Below are 18,562 nucleotides of genomic sequence, written 5' to 3'. Positions count from 1 at the left end.
CTGTGCATTCATAGGTCCTTGTCCCTTTGTCGCCTACCAGTCCTTCTATAGAACGGGGACAGGGTGTGTGCACTTGGCTGAGGACTTCCCTGGGAGGTGTATGTGACACTGAGTACCCTGTTCTGGGGACTTGTGAGTGGGAGGCCTGGGCACTGAAGGACCTCCCTCCACAGCCCCAGCCAGAACCAAGAAAGGAGGAGGCAGCTCTGGTCAAGTTAGTGGCAGCTAAAACGCTCCCGGTCCATTTATTGGCCACGTGAGGTGGTCGTCGAGAGGCTAGTTAGAAGGTAATCTCGGGAACTACTGTGATAAATGCCCGGAAGTACGAGGGGTTCAACAGCAGTGAACACGGCACAAGGGGTCTGTGCAACGGGAGCAGGGCTCGCAGGCGGAGTCCCGAGCCTCAGGCCTGGCCCCGGCGCACAGGGCACACGGCCCCAGCACCCCACCAGCTCAGTGGAGCTGAGCGTCCAGCTCGTACTTCTCACAGAACTTGTCAGTGAAGGGGATGCAGGTGAGGAACTCGCACCACTCACAGCGCACGGGGTAGAAGTAGAAGAGGACCACCAGGCCAGCCAGGAGGCCCAGGAAGACCACCTGGAAGATGATGATCTGGCAGCGCTTGCGGTACAGGTCAAACTTGCCAAAGCTGATGTAGGGCAAGAAGGCAAAGGAGAGGAAGAGGCCGCTGACGAAGCCCGAGATGTGGGCGAAGTTGTCGATCCAGGGCAGCAGCCCGAAGGTGAACAGGAAGAGCACCACGGCCAGCAGCTTGAAGAAGGCGCGCCAGGGCCGCGCCAGGACCTGCCAGCTCTGGAAGAGCTCCACGAAGAGGCAGGCCAGGATGCCGAACTGCGAGCCGGCGGGGCCCACCTGGGGGCGTGCGGGTGCCTGTGAGCTGGTGGGCCTGAGCAGGTCGCCCCATCCCACCTCCCTCCGCCCAGAGTGTATCGGGACAGGAGCCAAGTGGAGCTGCTCCCAGGCGGGGCACTGTAGGAACCCGACTCTGTGGTGGAACCAGTTCCTGCTGGGCAGCAGGTGCACGGAGGAGGGCCCCACCCTGGGGGCAGCCTTACCTCTGCCCGGTATGGCAGGAAAATGGCACTGGCCAGGTTACCAGTGACGCCACTCAGCAGATAGATGATGGCTATGCGGTGCCAGCCTGCCAGCTTTTCCAGGTCCCGCAGGACAGTCATCTGGAAGCAGACAGACACCAGGCAGTGCAGGATCCTGTGGGGAAGGGGGGCATTCAGCGGGGAAGGCTCACCAGCTACTCCTGGGGTCCCTGGGACCACCCACTCCACCCAACCCGGCTCAGCCCACATGGTGTCACTTGCCCAGCGTGCAAGAACAGGGACAGCCACAGGCGGTAGAACTGGTCGGGCACCTCGGGGTTGAGGAAGGGCAAGAGCCCACACACGTCGTCCATGCAGTGCACCTGTGCAGGGAGGCCTGTCAGCACCCGCCGTGGCTGCGGGGACGGGGAAGGACCCTCACCCCGGAGGCCTACCTGAGAGCAGAGTGTGGCCTCCTCGTGGAAGTAGCCCCTCATGAAGTCACAGTACTCCCGGGAGGTGATCTCACACCTGGAAGGTCAGGCCAGGGTTGGGAGGCCTTCCAGGCCCAGGTTTCGGCCCCACTTGCCCACCTTTGTTGGCCCTGGATAGGTCCAGCCCCTTCCTCACCCCACGCCCCTTAGTATCTTGAGTTATTTTGGGACTGGGGAGGGGAGGAGGGCACAGCACCAGGGCAACACTTTGTGCCCAGGACCAGCCGCACATGCCCACACAGGCAGCAGCCCTACCTGCCCTTGGTGCCAATGCAGCAGGGCCGGCCCGTGATGACACAGTCCATGTGCGGGTTGTTGGTGTGGTTCCCGGCGCTGTTTTTGGTGCAGATCTGTGTCACAAACGGGGGTGAGTTGGGTCAGGGTCTTCCCTAACCTTGGGCCCCACGCTATGCTTGCTTGGGGCAAAGATGGACAGGCTCCTAGGGTGGGAAATAGGCTTCCCTTGACTTCAAGCAGTACTACACCCTAAGCCTCAGTTTGACCATCTGTCAAATTGGAGTATGTCATTTGACCTCCCAAGGCTCCACGTGGTTCTGCTCAGAGAGGTAGGCTGTGGTGGATGGACAGGCTGGCTAACAGCCATGGCAAAGCATCTGGAAGCACAGGGTGGTCCCCCAATGGGAACCTCTGTGGCATCACTGATGGATGAGGTGTGGATTCCTCCCCTACACAATAAGGGTGACTCCCAAACAACCCCTCCACCCCGGCTCACCGGCCACTTGGTGATGTCATCTGGCCACTCATGGGGGTCCTCGGAGGAAGGCTCATCACACACCCTGCACGAGTCCAGGATGTGGTCAGTCCTTGCTTTGTGCCCTTGGCTTAGCCCCCTCCTGCCCGACTGGACAACAAGGAGAGCTATTATACCTCTCTCCACCCGCACGCCCAAGGGAGACGTGGACAAAGGAAGGTAAGGGAGGGGCCAGCAGGACTGACCTGGGGTCCTGGTGGCAGACAGAGCCAAACTGCCTCTTGTGGCCAGCAAGGTCTGGGGCGCTGGGATGGAAGGGCCACTTCACCCACACTGCCAGCGTGGACTGTGGGAGGACACGGGCTCAGCCCTGGTCAGAGCCCACATCCCGGTACAGTTCCCAGATGGCAGGAATCAGAAGCACTGATTCTGAGCTCCTCCCTCTGGCTCTATACCCCCACCGCTCTGAACTTACACTCTGGAAATTGCTCGCATGTTGGGAGATGGTTATAAGGAATTCAACAGCATAGTTCCTATTAGCTTAAAAATAGAAACCACCAGTGTCCAAAATCAGAGAACTGGTATAAACTACGGCACCTCCAAATAAGATGATAAAAACGTGGATAAAGTTTTTAAAATTCAGGGACTTCCCTGGTGGTCCAGTGGTAATGAATCTGCCTTCCAATGCAGGGGATACGGGTTCGATCCCTGGTCGGGGAACTGGGATCCCACATGCCGCAGGGCAACTGAGCCCTCGCGCCACAACTACTGAGCTCGTGCTCCTCAATGAGAGAGCCCGCGTGCCACAAACTACAGAGCCCATGCACTCTGGAGACCGCGCACCACAACTGGAGAAAAGAAAAAACCCACATGCCACAACTAGAGAGAAGCCCACTCGCCGCAACAAAGATCCCGCCTGCCGCAAATAAGACCCGATGCAGCCAAATAAATAAGTATTCAAAAAATATATTTTTTTAATTTAGTGGGAAAAGGCAATACCATTTATAGAAACTTAAGACACGTGCATAAAAACAAGATGGACCCGTGTGGGAAGAGCACACCCAAATTAAGGACACATGCATAATTCCCTGGCGGTCCAGTGGTTAGGACTTGGCGCTTTCAATGCCGGGCCTGGGTTCGATCCCTGGTCGGGGAACTAGGATCCCGCAAGCCTTGCAGCGCGGTCATACCAAAAAAAAAAAAAAAAAAAATTAAGGACACAGGGTCTACAGGATGAGCAGCATGAGATGGAGGAGGTGTGGGATAAAAAGGAAAGAATGTGATGCAAGGGGCCTGGCACAGACGGGCGGCATAATGTGCTGAGAACTAGGGGTTTAGGATTACCAACTGGCTCTATCTGAAGTCCCAAGATAACCCCAAACACAAGGTGCAGACAAGGGTGCGAGCTGAGCTGCGGGCGGGCACTCACCGAGCATTCCTCTTCCGAGGTCTGCACGCAGCCAGACCGGTCGTTGCGCACACAGCAGGCCGAGTGCTTCTCACGCTCGCGCGCAGCGTGGATGAAACTATGCACCTGCGGATCCTGGCGCATGCAGGGCGAGAACTTGGCACCCAGGTGAATGAGAGCCTCCTGCGGGGAAGAGGATGTGCAGCTGCGGCCGGGCCCTCGGGCAGCCCAGGGGCCCCGCCCCCGCCAGGACCCGCCCTCACCAGGACCCGCCCCCGCCAGGACCCGCCCTCACCGAGCTGGGCCCGATCCAGAAGTTCTCCTGCTGAACGTACTTGACATTCTCATAGACCCCTCGGTTGCGCAGCACCTGGGAGGTTGGGGAGAAAGATCAGACGGAGCTCAGCCGAGCCCTCTCCTCCCAGAATGGGTGGGAGGGAGCCCAGGCTCACCGAGTCTACGGTCTCGTGCTGTGAGAAGCCTACGGGCGCCACGCCATAGATGCACACGGCTAGAATGGTGACGAGCGAGTGCACGAAGGTGAGCCAGTAGGTGAAGAAGGGCCTGCGGGGCAAAGCGTCAGCAGAGGCGGCATCCCCAACCCGGAGCCCCCACGCCCACCTGGAGCCTTGCCTTCCCGAAGCCGCATCCCCTCCACGCCTACCTGTGGTCGTCCATGTCCTCAATCTGGCGTTTGACGTAGCTGTCGATTCGCTTGCGGTAAGTGCGGTTGGTTAGCCGGCCCACCATGCCCAGCCCATACGGCCGCTTCTCCCTGGCGAAGAACTTGCGCACCGGCATCGCGATGCGCTGGCCCCGCCGCTGACCCGCGGCGCTCACCACCTCCTGCCGCAGCCGCACCTTGGGCTGCGGGGCCGCTGCACCGCCCTCCTTCTGCTTGCGCCAGCCACGTTCCAGGGGCCTGGGGGAAGGGGTGCCGTCACTCCCACCTGCTGCAGTCCATCCCCGGCGGGACACAGGCGACACTCCGTGTCTGTCTTGCTCCCAACTAGCGGTGAAGACACTGTGTGACAGGCTGATGTCAGCGCACACCTTACCAGTAAAAGCGTGATCCCCAGCCGCTCCTGGCATGGCAGGGAGGTGGGTTCGGACCTACCTGAGGGTCCCTGGCTAATCTGCGAGTGTTAACTACGTCACCTCCTCCTTCCCCCGAGATTCTCTCCAGCCTGTGGGCTCTGGGACTGAGATCCTCTTCCAGGTGTGGGCAGCCCAGACTCGAATGGTGCCCACCCCTGGGTCCCCCAAACACAGTTGCCAAGCTGGTCTCCCAGTCCACAAGATGACCCCCTCCCGGGGCCCTCTAGGGTCGTGCCTTTGGGGCCAGCTGCTCCTGAGAGCCCCAGGACCTGCCCCCCGGCCCCCTCGGAGCCCGCCAGGAGGCACTCACAACATCAGGTGGCTGCGCTCCAGCTCGCTGCGGTCCAGGGCCCCACCCGTGAGGTCCGCCTGCTCTGGGGCTCTCTCCCAGTCCTTAAGCGCCGCCTCCGATGGGGACTCGAACACCTCATCTGGGTATGTGGACAGCTCCTCGTGGAGGACACCTTCCTGAGCAAACACGCATGGTCAGTGTGGGAAGCATAGGCACAGGGGTCATGGGTGATGGTGCCAGGCTCTTACCCGGGCAAAGAAGGATGTGTCCAGCTCGTCGGGGAAGTCAGCCGTGTCCTCCTCCAGGAAGCTGGCAGGAGTGAAGCTTCGGCGCTGGACCCGGCGCAGTGTGCCATCCCTAACCGAGCGGCCCTGCCAGCGAGGGGGTGAGGACGCAGCGTGGTACTGGCTCAGCCCCCGCCCCCACCCCGGCCCCTGCACCCACCTTCACCAGCGCAGCGGCTGCCCGGAAGCTCATCTTGGCCACCGACTCGCGCTTGCGCCGCCGCGGGAGCCGGTTGAAACCCGAACGGGAGCTGGAGAAGGAGCAGAGGGAGGCGGCACCCGGCGTGACCGGCGTGTGCGGGGCACTCAGGCCGTCGGCGGCATCATCCGCCAAGCGGAAGGCCCGGCCCCGGGCCAGGGGGTCTATGATCTGGAGGAGGGGAGGAGATGCAGGAGTCGGGGGCTGGGTCATCGCCAAGGGGGCTCCTTCCCCACCCCAGACCCTGCCGTGGAGAACACAGCTGCTGCTCGTCCCACTCCCCAGAGGCTCCCTGGACAGCTGAGTGGGTACCACCCCACCCCACTGCACCAGAGGGGTCCCGTTCTCCGCCTGTATTTCCTTTACGCTGCTGTTCATCCTGGGATGCTCTCCCACCCAGAGGCTGGCCTGTGGTACAATCCCAGGATCCTGTCCTCTCCCCCAAGCCCCCCTTCCCAGAGGGTATCTTAGGTGCCTTTAGGGGACCATCCAACCACCCGCCCAGACCGTGAGCTCCAAGCAACCTCTGTGCTTAGACTGGCTGTGGCCCCAGCCCCTGCTCAGGGCAGCAGAGTGAGGGAACTGTGGGACGCAGCAGCGGGAGGGCATACCTTCTGCATGCCCAGCTGGCATGGCCCCACGTACAGAGGAGGGGGCGTCTCAGTGCTGGTCAGCGACACGTTGTCCTGGCTGGGCAGGTCTAGCTCCCGGATGACCTGGGGCTTCAGCTTCCCGTAGCGCTGGCTGCAGTGACGGATGCTCTTGCGCTGCCACTTCTGGGTGCTGTCACTGTCTTTGCTCACTCCAAACCAGTCAGCCGTGCCCCTGCCAGGGGAGGGACTCAGCAAGGGGAGGCCAGCTGTCCCCTCTCCCCAGCAGGGGCCTCAGAGGCACTCCACCTGGGCAGCATGCCCGCCCCAGGCCTCCGGACACTCCAGGGTCTGGGGTCCAGGTGGGCTGGGTCTGATTAAGAGGATAAGTGGGTTTCGGCCCTGGCCACTCTCTAAACAATTAGCCAGCTCCAAACTGCCACCAGCACCAGAGATGGCAGGCCTTGATGAAACAGGTGAGTATTTCACACAGGCCCTCACTCCATCCCTGAGACGGGCATTTGTGGGGAGACACTGAATCTGGAGACAGAGGTCAGAGTTCAGCCCTTAGCTCAGCCAGAGAAAGCGTGGCCCTGGGCAGCAGCTTGACCTTGGACACCACAGAAGTCAGGCAGGGGGCGCCACACACCCAGGCAGGCTGCCCACAGTCCTTGGACATGCAAGCAAAAACACTGCCAGCACCTGCCGTCAGGAGCCCCCGGGGAACACCAACCACGCTGGCAGCTCCCGAGAGGTCACAAGCCATGCACACACCAGCTGACGCCAACACACTCATGCCCTGCCCAAGGTACCTGAGCAGGGACCGAGAGAGAGACGAGCGCTGTGTGAGGGCCCTGCGGGCAGCAGGGGCGCCCAACAGGGGCAGAGTGTGGACACGCCCAAAGCGCACCTGTCGGCTGTTCGGGGGGAACCAGAGCATTGGGTGGGGGGGTGGGGAGAGAGAGAGGAGAGAGCAACTGCTGGGGGGGAGCAGAGAAAGGCAGTAGGTGACAGCAGTCAGTCCCCAGAGCAGGAGGAGGACAGGGTGATGAGGGGACGGGATGGAGAAGAAAGCCCTTGCCCCACTTCCAGCCCCAGTGCCCGAAGGGGACCCTGTATGCCTGCTTCTGTCCCACCGGCCCAGCCCCCAACCCGCCGCGGAGCAGCCGGGACAGCGAAGTACCTGCGGATGGTCTGTGTGATGGACATCTGGCGCTGCAGCCCCGGCCGCCGGGGCTCCTGGTGGGGTGAGGGGACGCGGGTGGGCTCGGCCGGCATGCTCACACTCCGCAGGAACGCCTGGCGTCTCAGGGGCTGGGCAACAGGGACCCAATGAGGTGGCTGGATGGGCTGGACCTGCAGCCCCCGCTGGCCAGGGCCTACCTGCAGGAAGCTGGACTCCTCTGCTGCCGGGGGCACCATGGCCGGGATATCCAGCTTCAGCCACGGAGGCTTCTTGCGCTGCAGGCTGCTGGTGCTGTCCCTACGGGCCTCACCCATGGTTCCAGGCAGAGCTAGGGGGGCCTAGGGGGCGTGGTGTGTTCTTCAATAACAGCGCTGACAGGCACTTCCCTGGCAGCCCAGTGGTTAGCACTCCACACTTTCACTGCTGGGGGCTCAGGTTCAATCCCTGGTCGGGGAACTAAGATGCTGCAAGCTGCATGGCGCAGCCCAAAAAACAGCACTGGCAGATGTCTGAGGGTTCATGGGGCCCAGACCCAGGAGGAGGGAGAAGCAGGGATAGCCCAACAGGCGTGGGCACGGCTCCACTGCCAGAGTCCCAGCACGGGCTCAGCACCCACGCACTTGGTTCCTGCCTCTGTTGTCCCAAAAGACACGGCTAGGCACACACTAGGTCCTCAGACGACATGCATTCATGTGATGAATAGCTAAGGAGCTACTATGAGCCACTCCTAGGTGCTTGGGACATGTTGGTGGAGAAGCAGGGAAACCGAAAGACAAAATCCCTGCACTCCTCAAGCTTAGAGTCCAGACAAACAATAAGCTTACACGTAGATACACTGTGCTAAAGGCTACAACGTGTGACAGGGATAAAACAGCACATTAGGACTTCCCTGGTGGCGCAGTGGTTAAGAATCCGCCTGCCAATGCAGGGGACATGGGTTCGATCCCTGGTCCAGGAAGATCCCACATGCCGCGGAGCAACTAAGCCCGTGCGCCACAACTACTGAGCCTGCGTGCCACAACAACGGAAGCCCGCACACCTACAGCCCATGCTCCGCAATGAGAGAAGCCACCGCAATGAGAGGCCCGCGCACAACGAAGAGTAGCCCCCGCTCACTGCAACCAGAGACAGCCCGCGTGCAGCAATGAAGACCCAATGCAGCCAAAAGTAAATAAAATTTTTTAAGTTAATTAAAAAATAAAGCAAAAAACAGCGCATTACAATTGTCAGAGGAGTGATGCCTCTCTGTGCGGTGACGTCTGAGCAAAGGCTTTCGAGTTGATCTAGTGAGCAAGGTTAGGTGGCAGGGTGTTCCCCACACAGGGAATGGCCAGTGCAGAGGTATGAATAAGCACGAGGGCAGAGGCAAGCTGAGGGGCTGGCCCGGTCTGTACACGGGGCAAATCTCAAGCCTATTGGACACAGACCTCAGTTTCTTAACCACCATGACAGCTGCTCCAGAGACAGAGGGCTCACTATGCCCACGACAGGGTGCGTGGTCCCTCCATCTCTCAGAGGAGGGACCACCTGGCTTCCCAGGGGCCAAGGGCTCCTATAGCCAAGGGACCTCCTGGAAACCACCTGGTGAAAAGGCCGCTGTGACCACCAGGGGGCGCCACAGGCCCAGAAACAGCAGCAAAGCCCCACAGTGCTTGGAGACGCCTTGCTTTGTGCCACCTTAAGCATCTGAGACCCCTGTCCCACATTACCTGGGTACAGGGGAAGGGCCCAGGACCCAGAGCAGAGAGGCCAGGGCTTGATTTGGGCCACCCCAGCCTGGCCATGTGACCGTGAGGCAGTGGCCACATAAGCATGGCTCCTTGGCACTTAATTCTCCCTTTACGAAACGGCAGTTTCAGGGCGTATCTGCTTCCCCGGCCCCAGAGGAGGATCACAGGGCCTGGAAACAGGATATCCAAGACTAGAAGGGTTCCTAGCACAACGGGGGCAAGGATAGCAGGGGCGTGATGGAGACTCCAAAATTCCTCAGCCTCTCAAAGAGCTTCAGACCCTGAAGATTCTGACCCGCGGGGTCTGTGACCCATCCACTGAGGTCGCTAGAAACAGCTTCTACTTTGGAGCCTCCCTCTCAACTGCCTGGAGAGATACAGAGAAAATACTTTACAAATAGGGCAACTGAGGCCTAGAAAGAGAGGCTTGTCTTGCCCGAGGCCACATATTCAGGCAGCATAACTAAGGACACAGTTGCTACTGGCCCTTTACAGATCAGGGAAGGTCCAGGGGTCCAGAACCCTGCTCAGAGCCACCCCCCCCCGGCTCTCTATGGACCTGGGAACGGCCAGGGATGTTGTTCATGCCCACCCACCCACCCCCGGCCCCGCGACACAGACGCGGGATGGCACAGAACACTGCTGTGCTGCTCACAAAACACGGAGAGCCCAGGATGCTGCTCCCAGCTCCTAGTGGCCCTCTGCCACCCAGGGATAGGCCCAGGACAACACTCACAGCTTCTATTGGCCCTATGACAATCGGGGACCAGCCCGGGACCCAGCACACAGGTCCTACTGGCCCTATATTGACTGGAGACCAGGTCAGGATGCAGCTGGCAGTGCCTACTGGCCCTGTACCAAATGGGGCTGAGCCTGAACACTAATCACGGTTCCCACTGGCCCTACCCCAACCAGGAACAGGCCTGGGAGGAGCAGTCCTTCGGGGACGCCTTCTGACTCTTGGCCCATCCCTCACGTTCCGGCCTCTTCCCTGAGCTGACTATGCACCCAGGAGCCTTTCCATCAACCTAGCTCCCAGGGCCAAGCCTCTCTCCCCTGCCCTCACCTGCTCTGGTCTCAGGAAAAGGGCTGAGGGCAGCATTTGTTCCCACATTCCTGGGAATCCCTTCCTGGCCCCGCCTACACTGAGCCCCACAAGCTGCGATCAGATGGAGGGTCCCTGGAGGGGATGAAGGCAGTGTCTGACATGAGGGCATCCTGACTGAGAACTGGGTCCCTCTGGGACCTGAACCAGGAGACCAGCACTCGACATCTAACTCGCACCACAGCCCAGCCCAGCCCTGCACGGCTGTGGCTGACCAGGTCAGCATCCTGGGAGGGAGGTGTCTTCCTTGTCATCCGCCAGCCCTCCCTTCACAGACCAAGGTGACTGTAAGCTCTCCCTGCTGGTAAGGAAATGACTGGGCAGGACAGCTCCGGGTCTCAAGCACTACTGGTGGAACCTCAGACAGTGTTAGGCGTCTCGAGAAGGCAGAAGGTGCCGAGAGGCGCGTCCAGAACCTGCAGGGCTGGGACAGCACCCTGGGTGCACCCTCTGAGCCACGGCGGGCCAGGCCTGCCAGGTGGAGATCAGGGCGATCGGACCCCTCAGATGGTGCTGTGCCCGTGGGGCCTTGTTGGGAAGGGGCCAGACAGGGTGGGGACCCCCTTAGCATTCCAGATGGGGGGGCTATGGTACCTTAAGTCTGCCCCTGCCACCCGACCACCCCGTGCCTCACAGAGTTTCATACGCTCCTGGTGAAGCTATTGTGAGGTCTAGAGAGGCCAAGTGTGGACCTGGGATCACTGCTGGTAGCCAGCAGGCTGGGTGCCAGGGACGAGCCCCTACAGGAGCCTCCCCACGCACGCCCAGCACCTCTAGGTGACAGAAGCTGGTTCTCCACTCAGGAGTGCCAGGAACCGTTGCCAGCTGACTGGCTCAGCACCACACACACACCTGCGACCCTCCTGGGCTCCCACAGCCTCTCCTCACACCTGGCTCTCTCAGTACATGCATTCTGCCCATGTGTTCAAGGACCCCCCGCCTCAGTCAGGCGGCCCCTCCCTGACAGGCCCTGGATTCCCCTGGCACGGTCGGGAGCACACCCACGTGTGTGCGGTCCGGTCCTGTCATGCCGGGTCCACAGCGCCCAGGACAGGCCTGCTCCAGAGCCACTGCTGAATGATCACTGGTCATTTCAGAGCACGAGCTAGCAGGGGCCAGTCCCCATGAAGTGGGGTGATGGCAAATTCCCAAAGATGCCCCTTCACTTGGGTCTGGGAGGAGGAGCTACCACATGACCGGGCGGGAACAGAAACAGCACAAGCAAGGAAGCAGGAACGGGGTGGTGAGCACACACAGGGGCCAGATGCCCCGCCCCCGACCCCCGCTGGCCTGGGCCCACCAGACACAGGAGCCGCTCAACTCACGAGGGAGGCACCGGCTCCCCGCCTGGACACACAGACCTCCCGGTGGCCCTCACCCCACCAGATCGCTCCTGTGTTTGGGGCAGAGGTTGGAGGGTGCCCCATAACCCACACAGCTCCCCGCCCTCAGTGCTATGGGTTCCCGGCCTGACCCGCCCCAGTGTGCCCAATCCCCCAGCGCCCCTGTGGCAATCTGGGAATCAAGTGGGTGGGATTCACAAGCAGGGTCGGGGGTGGCTCCACAGTGGACCCTGAGGGTGTGGGGGAGGGTCGGGTCCAGACCGGACAAAGAGTCTGGGCCGGGAAGGGGCACAGCGCCCGCCCAGAGGAGACAGTGGCTCAGTGTCTGGGTCTCCCCCAGGCGCACAGTGGGCTCTTGTTCCTAGACGGTCCCTGAGGGGGAATCCCAACAGCATCTCTGCTCTGCTGCCCCTCAGTGCAGGGAGAGACCACAGCCCAGGGAGGGCCTGCCTGCCGTCTGAGTCACTCTGGTGACATTCGTGGCTGCCCACCCAGGGCCCAGACCCACCAGGAGACACCCAAACAGGCAACTAGAAGCGCAGTGGGGAGGCTGACGAAGCAAAAGCTAACTGTGAGGACGGAGCTCTGAGCAGCTCAGGAGTGTGGGGTGAGGCTGGAGGGGATGCAGAGGGAGGGCCCGCAGGGTACCGGGACCACCAGGGCTGCTTTAAACGGGAGCGAGGGGAGGGGGAGCCGCTGCAGCCAGCAGGGTGGAGGGCTGTGGGGCAGCCCTGAGAAGCAGCCATGCCTGCTCTGGGGATGACGGGGGACCCTGGGCAGGGGTCCAGGGGGGTCCAGAAGCAGGAGCCAGTGCAGGCAGGCCGGTGTCGGGGAGCCTGGCCTGAGACACCGTGCACTGACCCAGCTCCCCTCTACCACCTGCAACCCTGAGAGAGCCTGAATTTTCCCCTCTGAAAATCAGGGGCCACAGCAGTGCTGGGCACACAGTAGGTGCTCGAGAAGCGGCAGCTGAATCAAAAGAAAAATAGGCTGGACCTAAAACGAATATAATATTGTAAGACATCTATACTTCAACTAAAAAGAAACAAACAAACGAGCAGGCTGGTGATGCCTGCCGGCTGTGGGGAGCACCCCAAGGAGGGCCCGGGAGCGCGCATTCAACCAGAGCACAAGGCGTGGGAGGACCCAGGCAACACCCTTTGGGGAGGCCCTGTTTGGCAAGGTGTGGCCAAGAGGCAGGAGGAGACTGGGGAGAAGTTCTGGCCCACCCAGGCCTGGACAGGCTGTGGCCGGGGTTAAGCTGGACCCTCTATTTCTGCACTTAGGCCTGCCCCGCACACTTGAGGGACAACACGGACCAGGGGCAGCTGGAGGTCAAGCAAGCGGCCCGGCCCCAGGACCAGACCCACCAAGCCTGGGGCCTACCCTGCCCAGGGGACCGCCGGCCACCCATGTCAGCTGGAGCAATTGGGCTCACCCCAGGACACCTGCCCAGACGTGTGCCCAGCTCACCTGAGCATGGTCCCAGGATGCGCCAGCTCCTCTGACCTCCCCACGTGGGCCCTGACCTCTGACCCTCAGTGTCCTGTCTGACCCCTAGTCTGATGCCCAGCCCCAGGTCTCCCTTGGGAGGGGGGATCACCAGCTGTCTGGCAGCCTAGAATTCAGTCCACCACTACGTGCTACTATGTGGCAAAGCGAAAGTGAGCTGGTTGCTCTGTGCCTCTTGAGCTCATCGTCAGTAACCGGCATCTTGTCGGGAATGATCCTGGCCAGGCCCTCACCCCTCCCAGAGACCCCTCCACTTTTCTGTGGAAGGTATGAGGTTCAGAAGGGAGCAGGGCAGACCTGACACTTGGCCAATGGCTTGCTGGGTGCCCCGTGCTGTCCCCAGGAGGACACATCGGATCCCTGCCCCCCAAGGCGCCCATCACCAGCTGTCACCCCAGATGATAGGAAGGCAGGGATCCAACAACAGAACCACAGGAGGCTCTCTGCACAGGAGGCCCTGAAGGTAACTGCCCTGGGAGGGTGGTGCAGGAAAGGGGGCACTGGCCCTGTGGACTGGGCGCTGCCCAAAGCCTCGGCAGACTATGACCCAGAGGGCCACTGGCCACCAGAATTAAAGCCTATGACCCGGCTGGGTCTGGCAGGGTGGACGCACCCTGGGGTCGGGGTGCCCCAGGCTCAGAAAGGTCAGAGGACCCGTCCGTGCCACACAGCCAGCAGTGGGGTAGGGCAGGGGCTCAGCTATAGCAGCTTCTGGGTGGGACAATCTGGGATCTAGCTGGACCTCGGGAGTTAGGTGCAAGCCTGCCTCAAGCTGCACAGTGGAAAGACCCACATCCCGTCAACAGGCCTGGACACCTCTAACTGGTGTTAGAGGCCCCAGAAGTGCCCCTGACCAACCCCCCACCCCCACACGAGCTCCCAGTGCCCACATACCCTCTGCCTTAGCAACCCTTCTCAGGACACATCAGCTGCTGGATAGTATGTGCAAGGCCGCGGGAGGGGACACCAAGCCCCTGAAGTCGATTATCGGAGCAGAAATGGCTTCAGTCAGCAGAAGCCTGGCACACCTGCCTCAAACCTGACTCTGGCTAGCCCCACTGACCTGTCACAACCCCTGCAGGGGTCCTCTGTGTCCATCTTACAGTTCAGGAAACTGAGGCTCAGAGAGGCCAGTCACCACCACCTGTGGTCACCAAGCCTCCAGGGGGGTTCAAAGCCTGGGGCCATGTCTGCCCAGGAGCTGGGGAGGTGGCCACAGCCCTCCAGGGGAGGGGCAGACCATCTGGGCTCCTCAGGCTGGGGAGGGCTAACAGGCCCCTCTGGGCCACCACTCCACCCCACCTCCACCCAGAGCATCTCAGTTCAGGGAGGAAGGAGTCACCCTCAAACACACCTAACCCAGAAAACAGGCAGAAGCTAAGGAATCTGATCCTTGGGCTGAAAGTCGATCCTGTCACAGACACCGATGACATGGAGGGACTGGAGCTGGGGAGGTGCGGGGCGGGGGAGCCCCTCACATCTGGGGAGAGGAGCTGCAGGAGGTGCCCTGAGCAGCCGCTTGAGTCCAGACGCCCTGATGGTGGGCCCAGGAAGGCAGGCGAGGCCTGGGTGACTCCCTCTGAACCAAGGGCTCCCCTAGAATTCGAGCTCCCAAGGGCAGTGGTTTGCCGGCCGGCCCACTAACGCCCACTAACGCCCACTAACGCCCACTAACGCTGGACAGGGGATGCTGTCACTGCAGTGCTGCAGCTCTGGGGCTCTCAGTCAGCTGGCTGTGCAATGGGCGGAGGTTGCTTGGAGGGTTTGGGAAGCAGCCTGGGGCCTGGCACATTCCATCCAGGGCCACTCAACTCTTATGCCCCACTAGTAGCCCCTGCTAGTAGCCCCTGCTTTTCTCAAGGAAAAGGACCCAGCTTGCCCAGAATAACCCCTGGTTGCAGGGGGCTCAACCTCAGGGACCCCTTGGGCCCCTGCCATCTGCTGGGTAGCCCAGCTTCCTCCCAACCTCTGGGTGGGGGCTAAGGGGGCTGGGGCTGGCTCCACAGGGGTGGGGAGAACCCAGCATCTGGCTGGGCCAAACCTGAAAAGCCAGTTTCATCCTTGAATCTTCTCTGCCAGGAAGTCCCCAGGTGGGGGTGGGGGGGCCTTTCCCAGCACAGGGCTAGGGCCTCCAGACCCAGACCTCGCCCACCCAGACGGACACACAGACACACCACCCCAAACTGCACACACAGAAGAAGGAACTCTGCTCAGGACCATCTGGCTCCCCTGCCCATTCCCCACCCAGCCCCACAGACATGGCCCCAGCAGGGCAGACAGCCAGGCCCTCCCCCAGTGCCCTGAGCACCTGGGGTCCACCAATCTCCCCAGCCAAGAGCAGGCCTGCTTTGAGGCACCGTGTAGTGGCCACAGGCTCAGCCCTGGCCTGCTCCTCTTGGCCACTGAGCACAGGGTAGGGAAAGTGCCCAGCAGCTTCCAGTGTTTAGAGCCGGGAAGATTGGGTCGTGAAGCGGAAGGTGGGGTCACTCCCTCCTCGCACCGCCTCCCCCACCCCAGCTCCACAGCTACTGCTATTATTGCTGAAATTATTCCCATCCCCAGGGAACACGGCTGGGACAGGGATGATCCGGAGAAGTCCCACCCTCTGAGCTGGAGTTTCGACTTGGAGACACCACCCACTGGTGGTGGCCTGGAAGGAAAGCGTAAGGGGGGGAGGGTACAGCTCAGAGGCGCCTGGGGACACCCCCGGACTCCGAGCCCTCCCGCTCCCGGGACCCTCAGCTGTCGGGCGGGGAATGGAGCCGAGATGTCCGGCCGGGTCAGGCCGCCGGGACGCGCTAATCCGGCCACGGGCTATTTTTGCGGTGCGCCGGGTTAGGAATCCGGGGCTGGGCCGCCTCCTCGGACGGCTCGGGAAACTCCGGGAAGGAAAGTCCGGCCGCCTCGGGCGGAGAGTCGCCCGAAGCCGGGACGCAGCCGGACTCCGGCCGCTCCGAGCGGCTTCGGCCGTGGAGGGGTGGGGACGGGCCCCGCGCGCGGCGGACGCAGCCCCGGAACCCACCCGGCCCGCGCCCCGCGCCCCGCCCCGCGCCCCGCGCGCTCACTCACCGCCGCCGCCGGCACCGGGGCCTCGGGGGTCCTGAGGGCTTCGGGGAGGGGCTGCCGCCGCCGGCCCGAGGGCACCCGCGCCGAGTCCCCGCCCGCCCGCCCGGGAATGCCATGGAGCGAGGGGCGTGCGCGCCGGGGGCGGGCCCGGCCGGAGGGGGCGGCCGCGCTGACTCAAGGCTCAGGAATGCGCGCGGCCCGCCCGGCCCGAGTCACCTCCTCCGGGAGGGCGACGGGGACACCTGCGGCTGGGGGTCGAAAGCGCCTTGGTCGGGGAGGGAGGACCTGGTGGCCCAGCTGGACCGAACCTGATGGTCAGCCTCAGCCACTCCCGGACTCCGAGTGAGTCCTGACCTTATTCTGCTTTGACTTGTGCTTGAGAAGTGGGCGGGGGGCGCTGTGCGGAGGGGGAGGGGGGAGGCGGCCCTGGATCTACCGTAAACCGAACCGCCAGCCTCCTCCGAAGGCCGCGCTGCCCAGTCTCTCACCCTAAGCCGCACGGGAGCCTCACTCGCACACACATGCCCCTGCGTTCATGCACTTAAACACACACGCTCGTACCCACTCACACTCATGCTCGCCCACGTGTTCCTTTACCCACACCTGTTTACACAGACTCACACACACCTCTGCATATACACACTGTAACACTTCCATGCTCACTCTCACCCATTTACACACGTGCACACAACCACTGATGCACACTCAGTCGCACTCGCACCGAAGGCAGGATCAGAGCAGTGACCTCCTCCCGGGGCCCCTGTGCTCCCCACCCGCTGAAGCCCTGCTCCCCCAACAGGCACTCCCAGGCCAGGCTGGAACCCCCGGAACAGAGGCGCAGAGACGGTGGCACCATTTCCGGCGACCACTGTGCTCCTCCCTCTTTCAGGGCTCCCCCACCAGCCCTGTGGGCCCATCCCTGCACTCCCTGAGTCGAACACAAAATGGCCCATCTGCTCTAGGCTGAGGCTGCTGTCGGGAGTTTTCCAGCATTCCTCTCCCTCTCTCCTGACATTGCAGGAGTCGGTGGGGCACAATCACCAGAGAAAGACCCGGGAGTGGGGGAGGGGGTGCCAATAGCAGGGCAGGGCTGACCAGGAGCTGTGAGTGGTGGAGGGGCACAGAATTCCCCTGTAGGGAGCAGAACTGGGACCATGGGTGTCCTAAGGACCCTTCCGCTGGGAGCCAGAATACTGAGGCACATGAGGCCCAGCCCCTCCAGCTTTGGAGGGCCCACAAGTGTGTCTTCACAGGCCCTTTGCTGGTCTGGGACCAGGAGGCGGTGGTCCTCTCTAAACAGAGGTGCTGCCACGGTCAGGTCAGCAAGCTATGCCCAGGGTATGACCGCAGACAAAGCCCTGGTCCTTGGCTACACAGAAAGTAGACAAATTGAGGTGGCAGCCAACTCACATTTGGCCCTGGAGCCTGGGAAAGGGACAGAATCCTCCGACTGTCTCGTCATCCATACCACAGGACAGAGTGGTGCCTGCACACTCCGGGTCATTTATGAACTCAGGTGTATCAACACAATTCCTAGGCAGAGGGAGACAATGGAAGCTTTGGAGGGGCTACAGGAGGACTCCTTCACTGGGGGGTGGGGTGGTGACTACAAGTGCCTTGGGGACACAAGGCAAGAAGAAGGCTGAAGGCTGCCCAGTGCCGATGCTCAGGGCTCTGGCTGCCCACACTGCCACCCCTCCCATGCCAGGCTCTCACCCACAGAAAGGACAGTCTCTCCATGCCTGGCATTCTCGACCCCCGCCCGGAATAAGCATGCCCCGTCCACCTGGACGCGCAGCCTGGGCTGGCAGGGCCAGCGGCAGTGGTGTCTTCTCTGGAGTCCAGGGCCTGGGCTCACCTCCAAAGCTTGCCATGGCCAGGCATCCAGTACTGCCAGGTCTCCTGCAGTGGGTGCTGCAGGGTACCCAGGCCCCCTCCACGACCCAGACACTCATTCCCAGCTGCCAGGAGCACAGCCGTAGCTGGCTCACAGCTGAGACAGGTGCCCATCCCCCAGTCCCCCCCACCTCAACCCCTGCCCCATCAGGAGTCACCTTCAGTGAATGAGAGCTGCCTTGCCCCAAGTAACACCCCCTCCCCAGAGAGGGTGGTCTCTGTGTCCAGTCACAGGTAAGTGGCTTCCCCCGGGGTCATTCGTTCAGGTTACCTCCAAAGGACCCTCTCAGCTCCAGTGGGACCCCCAGCAGCCTCTGTTGCAAACCCTTGCCCCTCACAGGTGTGGCTCCCAAGTACACCCTGGCAGGCAAACCCAGTAATCCCCAGGTTCTCAGCCCACCGAGCCTCCTGAGCGAGGACCCGGGTATCAGAAGGGCAGTATGAGCAGAGGCCTGGACCCAGTCCACAGGGACACGTGCGTGCACATACATGTGCTCACACCTGGCCCACTGCCCTGTGTTCTGGTGGAGGAGGGCCTGACACGGAAACCCAGCTCCCTGTCCCTCTTTTTCCTTTTCCCAGGCCCTGGAAA

At 61.9% G+C, this 18,562-nt stretch overlaps 1 protein-coding gene across 7 annotated transcripts; it reads right to left on the bottom strand.

The window, feature by feature from the left end:
- Positions 1-207: 207 nt before the first annotated feature.
- Positions 208-16,195, bottom strand: RHBDF1 (rhomboid 5 homolog 1). 7 transcript variants are annotated; one of them, XM_081257131.1, is made up of 19 exons: positions 16,078-16,195; positions 7,516-7,656; positions 7,316-7,446; positions 6,945-7,049; positions 6,154-6,367; positions 5,504-5,713; positions 5,308-5,430; positions 5,078-5,235; positions 4,334-4,591; positions 4,122-4,233; positions 3,965-4,039; positions 3,691-3,852; positions 2,507-2,607; positions 2,283-2,346; positions 1,805-1,899; positions 1,511-1,586; positions 1,338-1,438; positions 1,077-1,230; positions 208-873 (listed from the first exon to the last, which is right to left on the bottom strand). In XM_081257131.1, the coding sequence occupies exons 2-19, from the start codon at positions 7,630-7,632 to the stop codon at positions 454-456; spliced, it is 2,676 nt and encodes an 891-aa protein (XP_081113257.1). In that variant the 5' UTR covers positions 7,633-7,656; positions 16,078-16,195; the 3' UTR covers positions 208-453. The 7 variants fall into 7 exon arrangements, with proteins under 7 accessions (XP_081113257.1, XP_081113255.1, XP_081113254.1 ...); XM_081257129.1 differs by lacking the exon at positions 6,945-7,049 and having other exon boundaries at positions 16,078-16,194; XM_081257128.1 differs by lacking the exon at positions 6,945-7,049 and having other exon boundaries at positions 7,316-7,656.
- Between the last annotated feature and the right edge of the window lie 2,367 nt (positions 16,196-18,562).

Source organism: Mesoplodon bidens (assembly GCF_964165515.1).
Source record: "Mesoplodon bidens genome assembly, chromosome: 15".
NCBI classification, from domain to species: domain Eukaryota; kingdom Metazoa; phylum Chordata; class Mammalia; order Artiodactyla; family Ziphiidae; genus Mesoplodon; species Mesoplodon bidens.
This window is presented reverse-complemented; position numbering and strand designations above follow the sequence as displayed.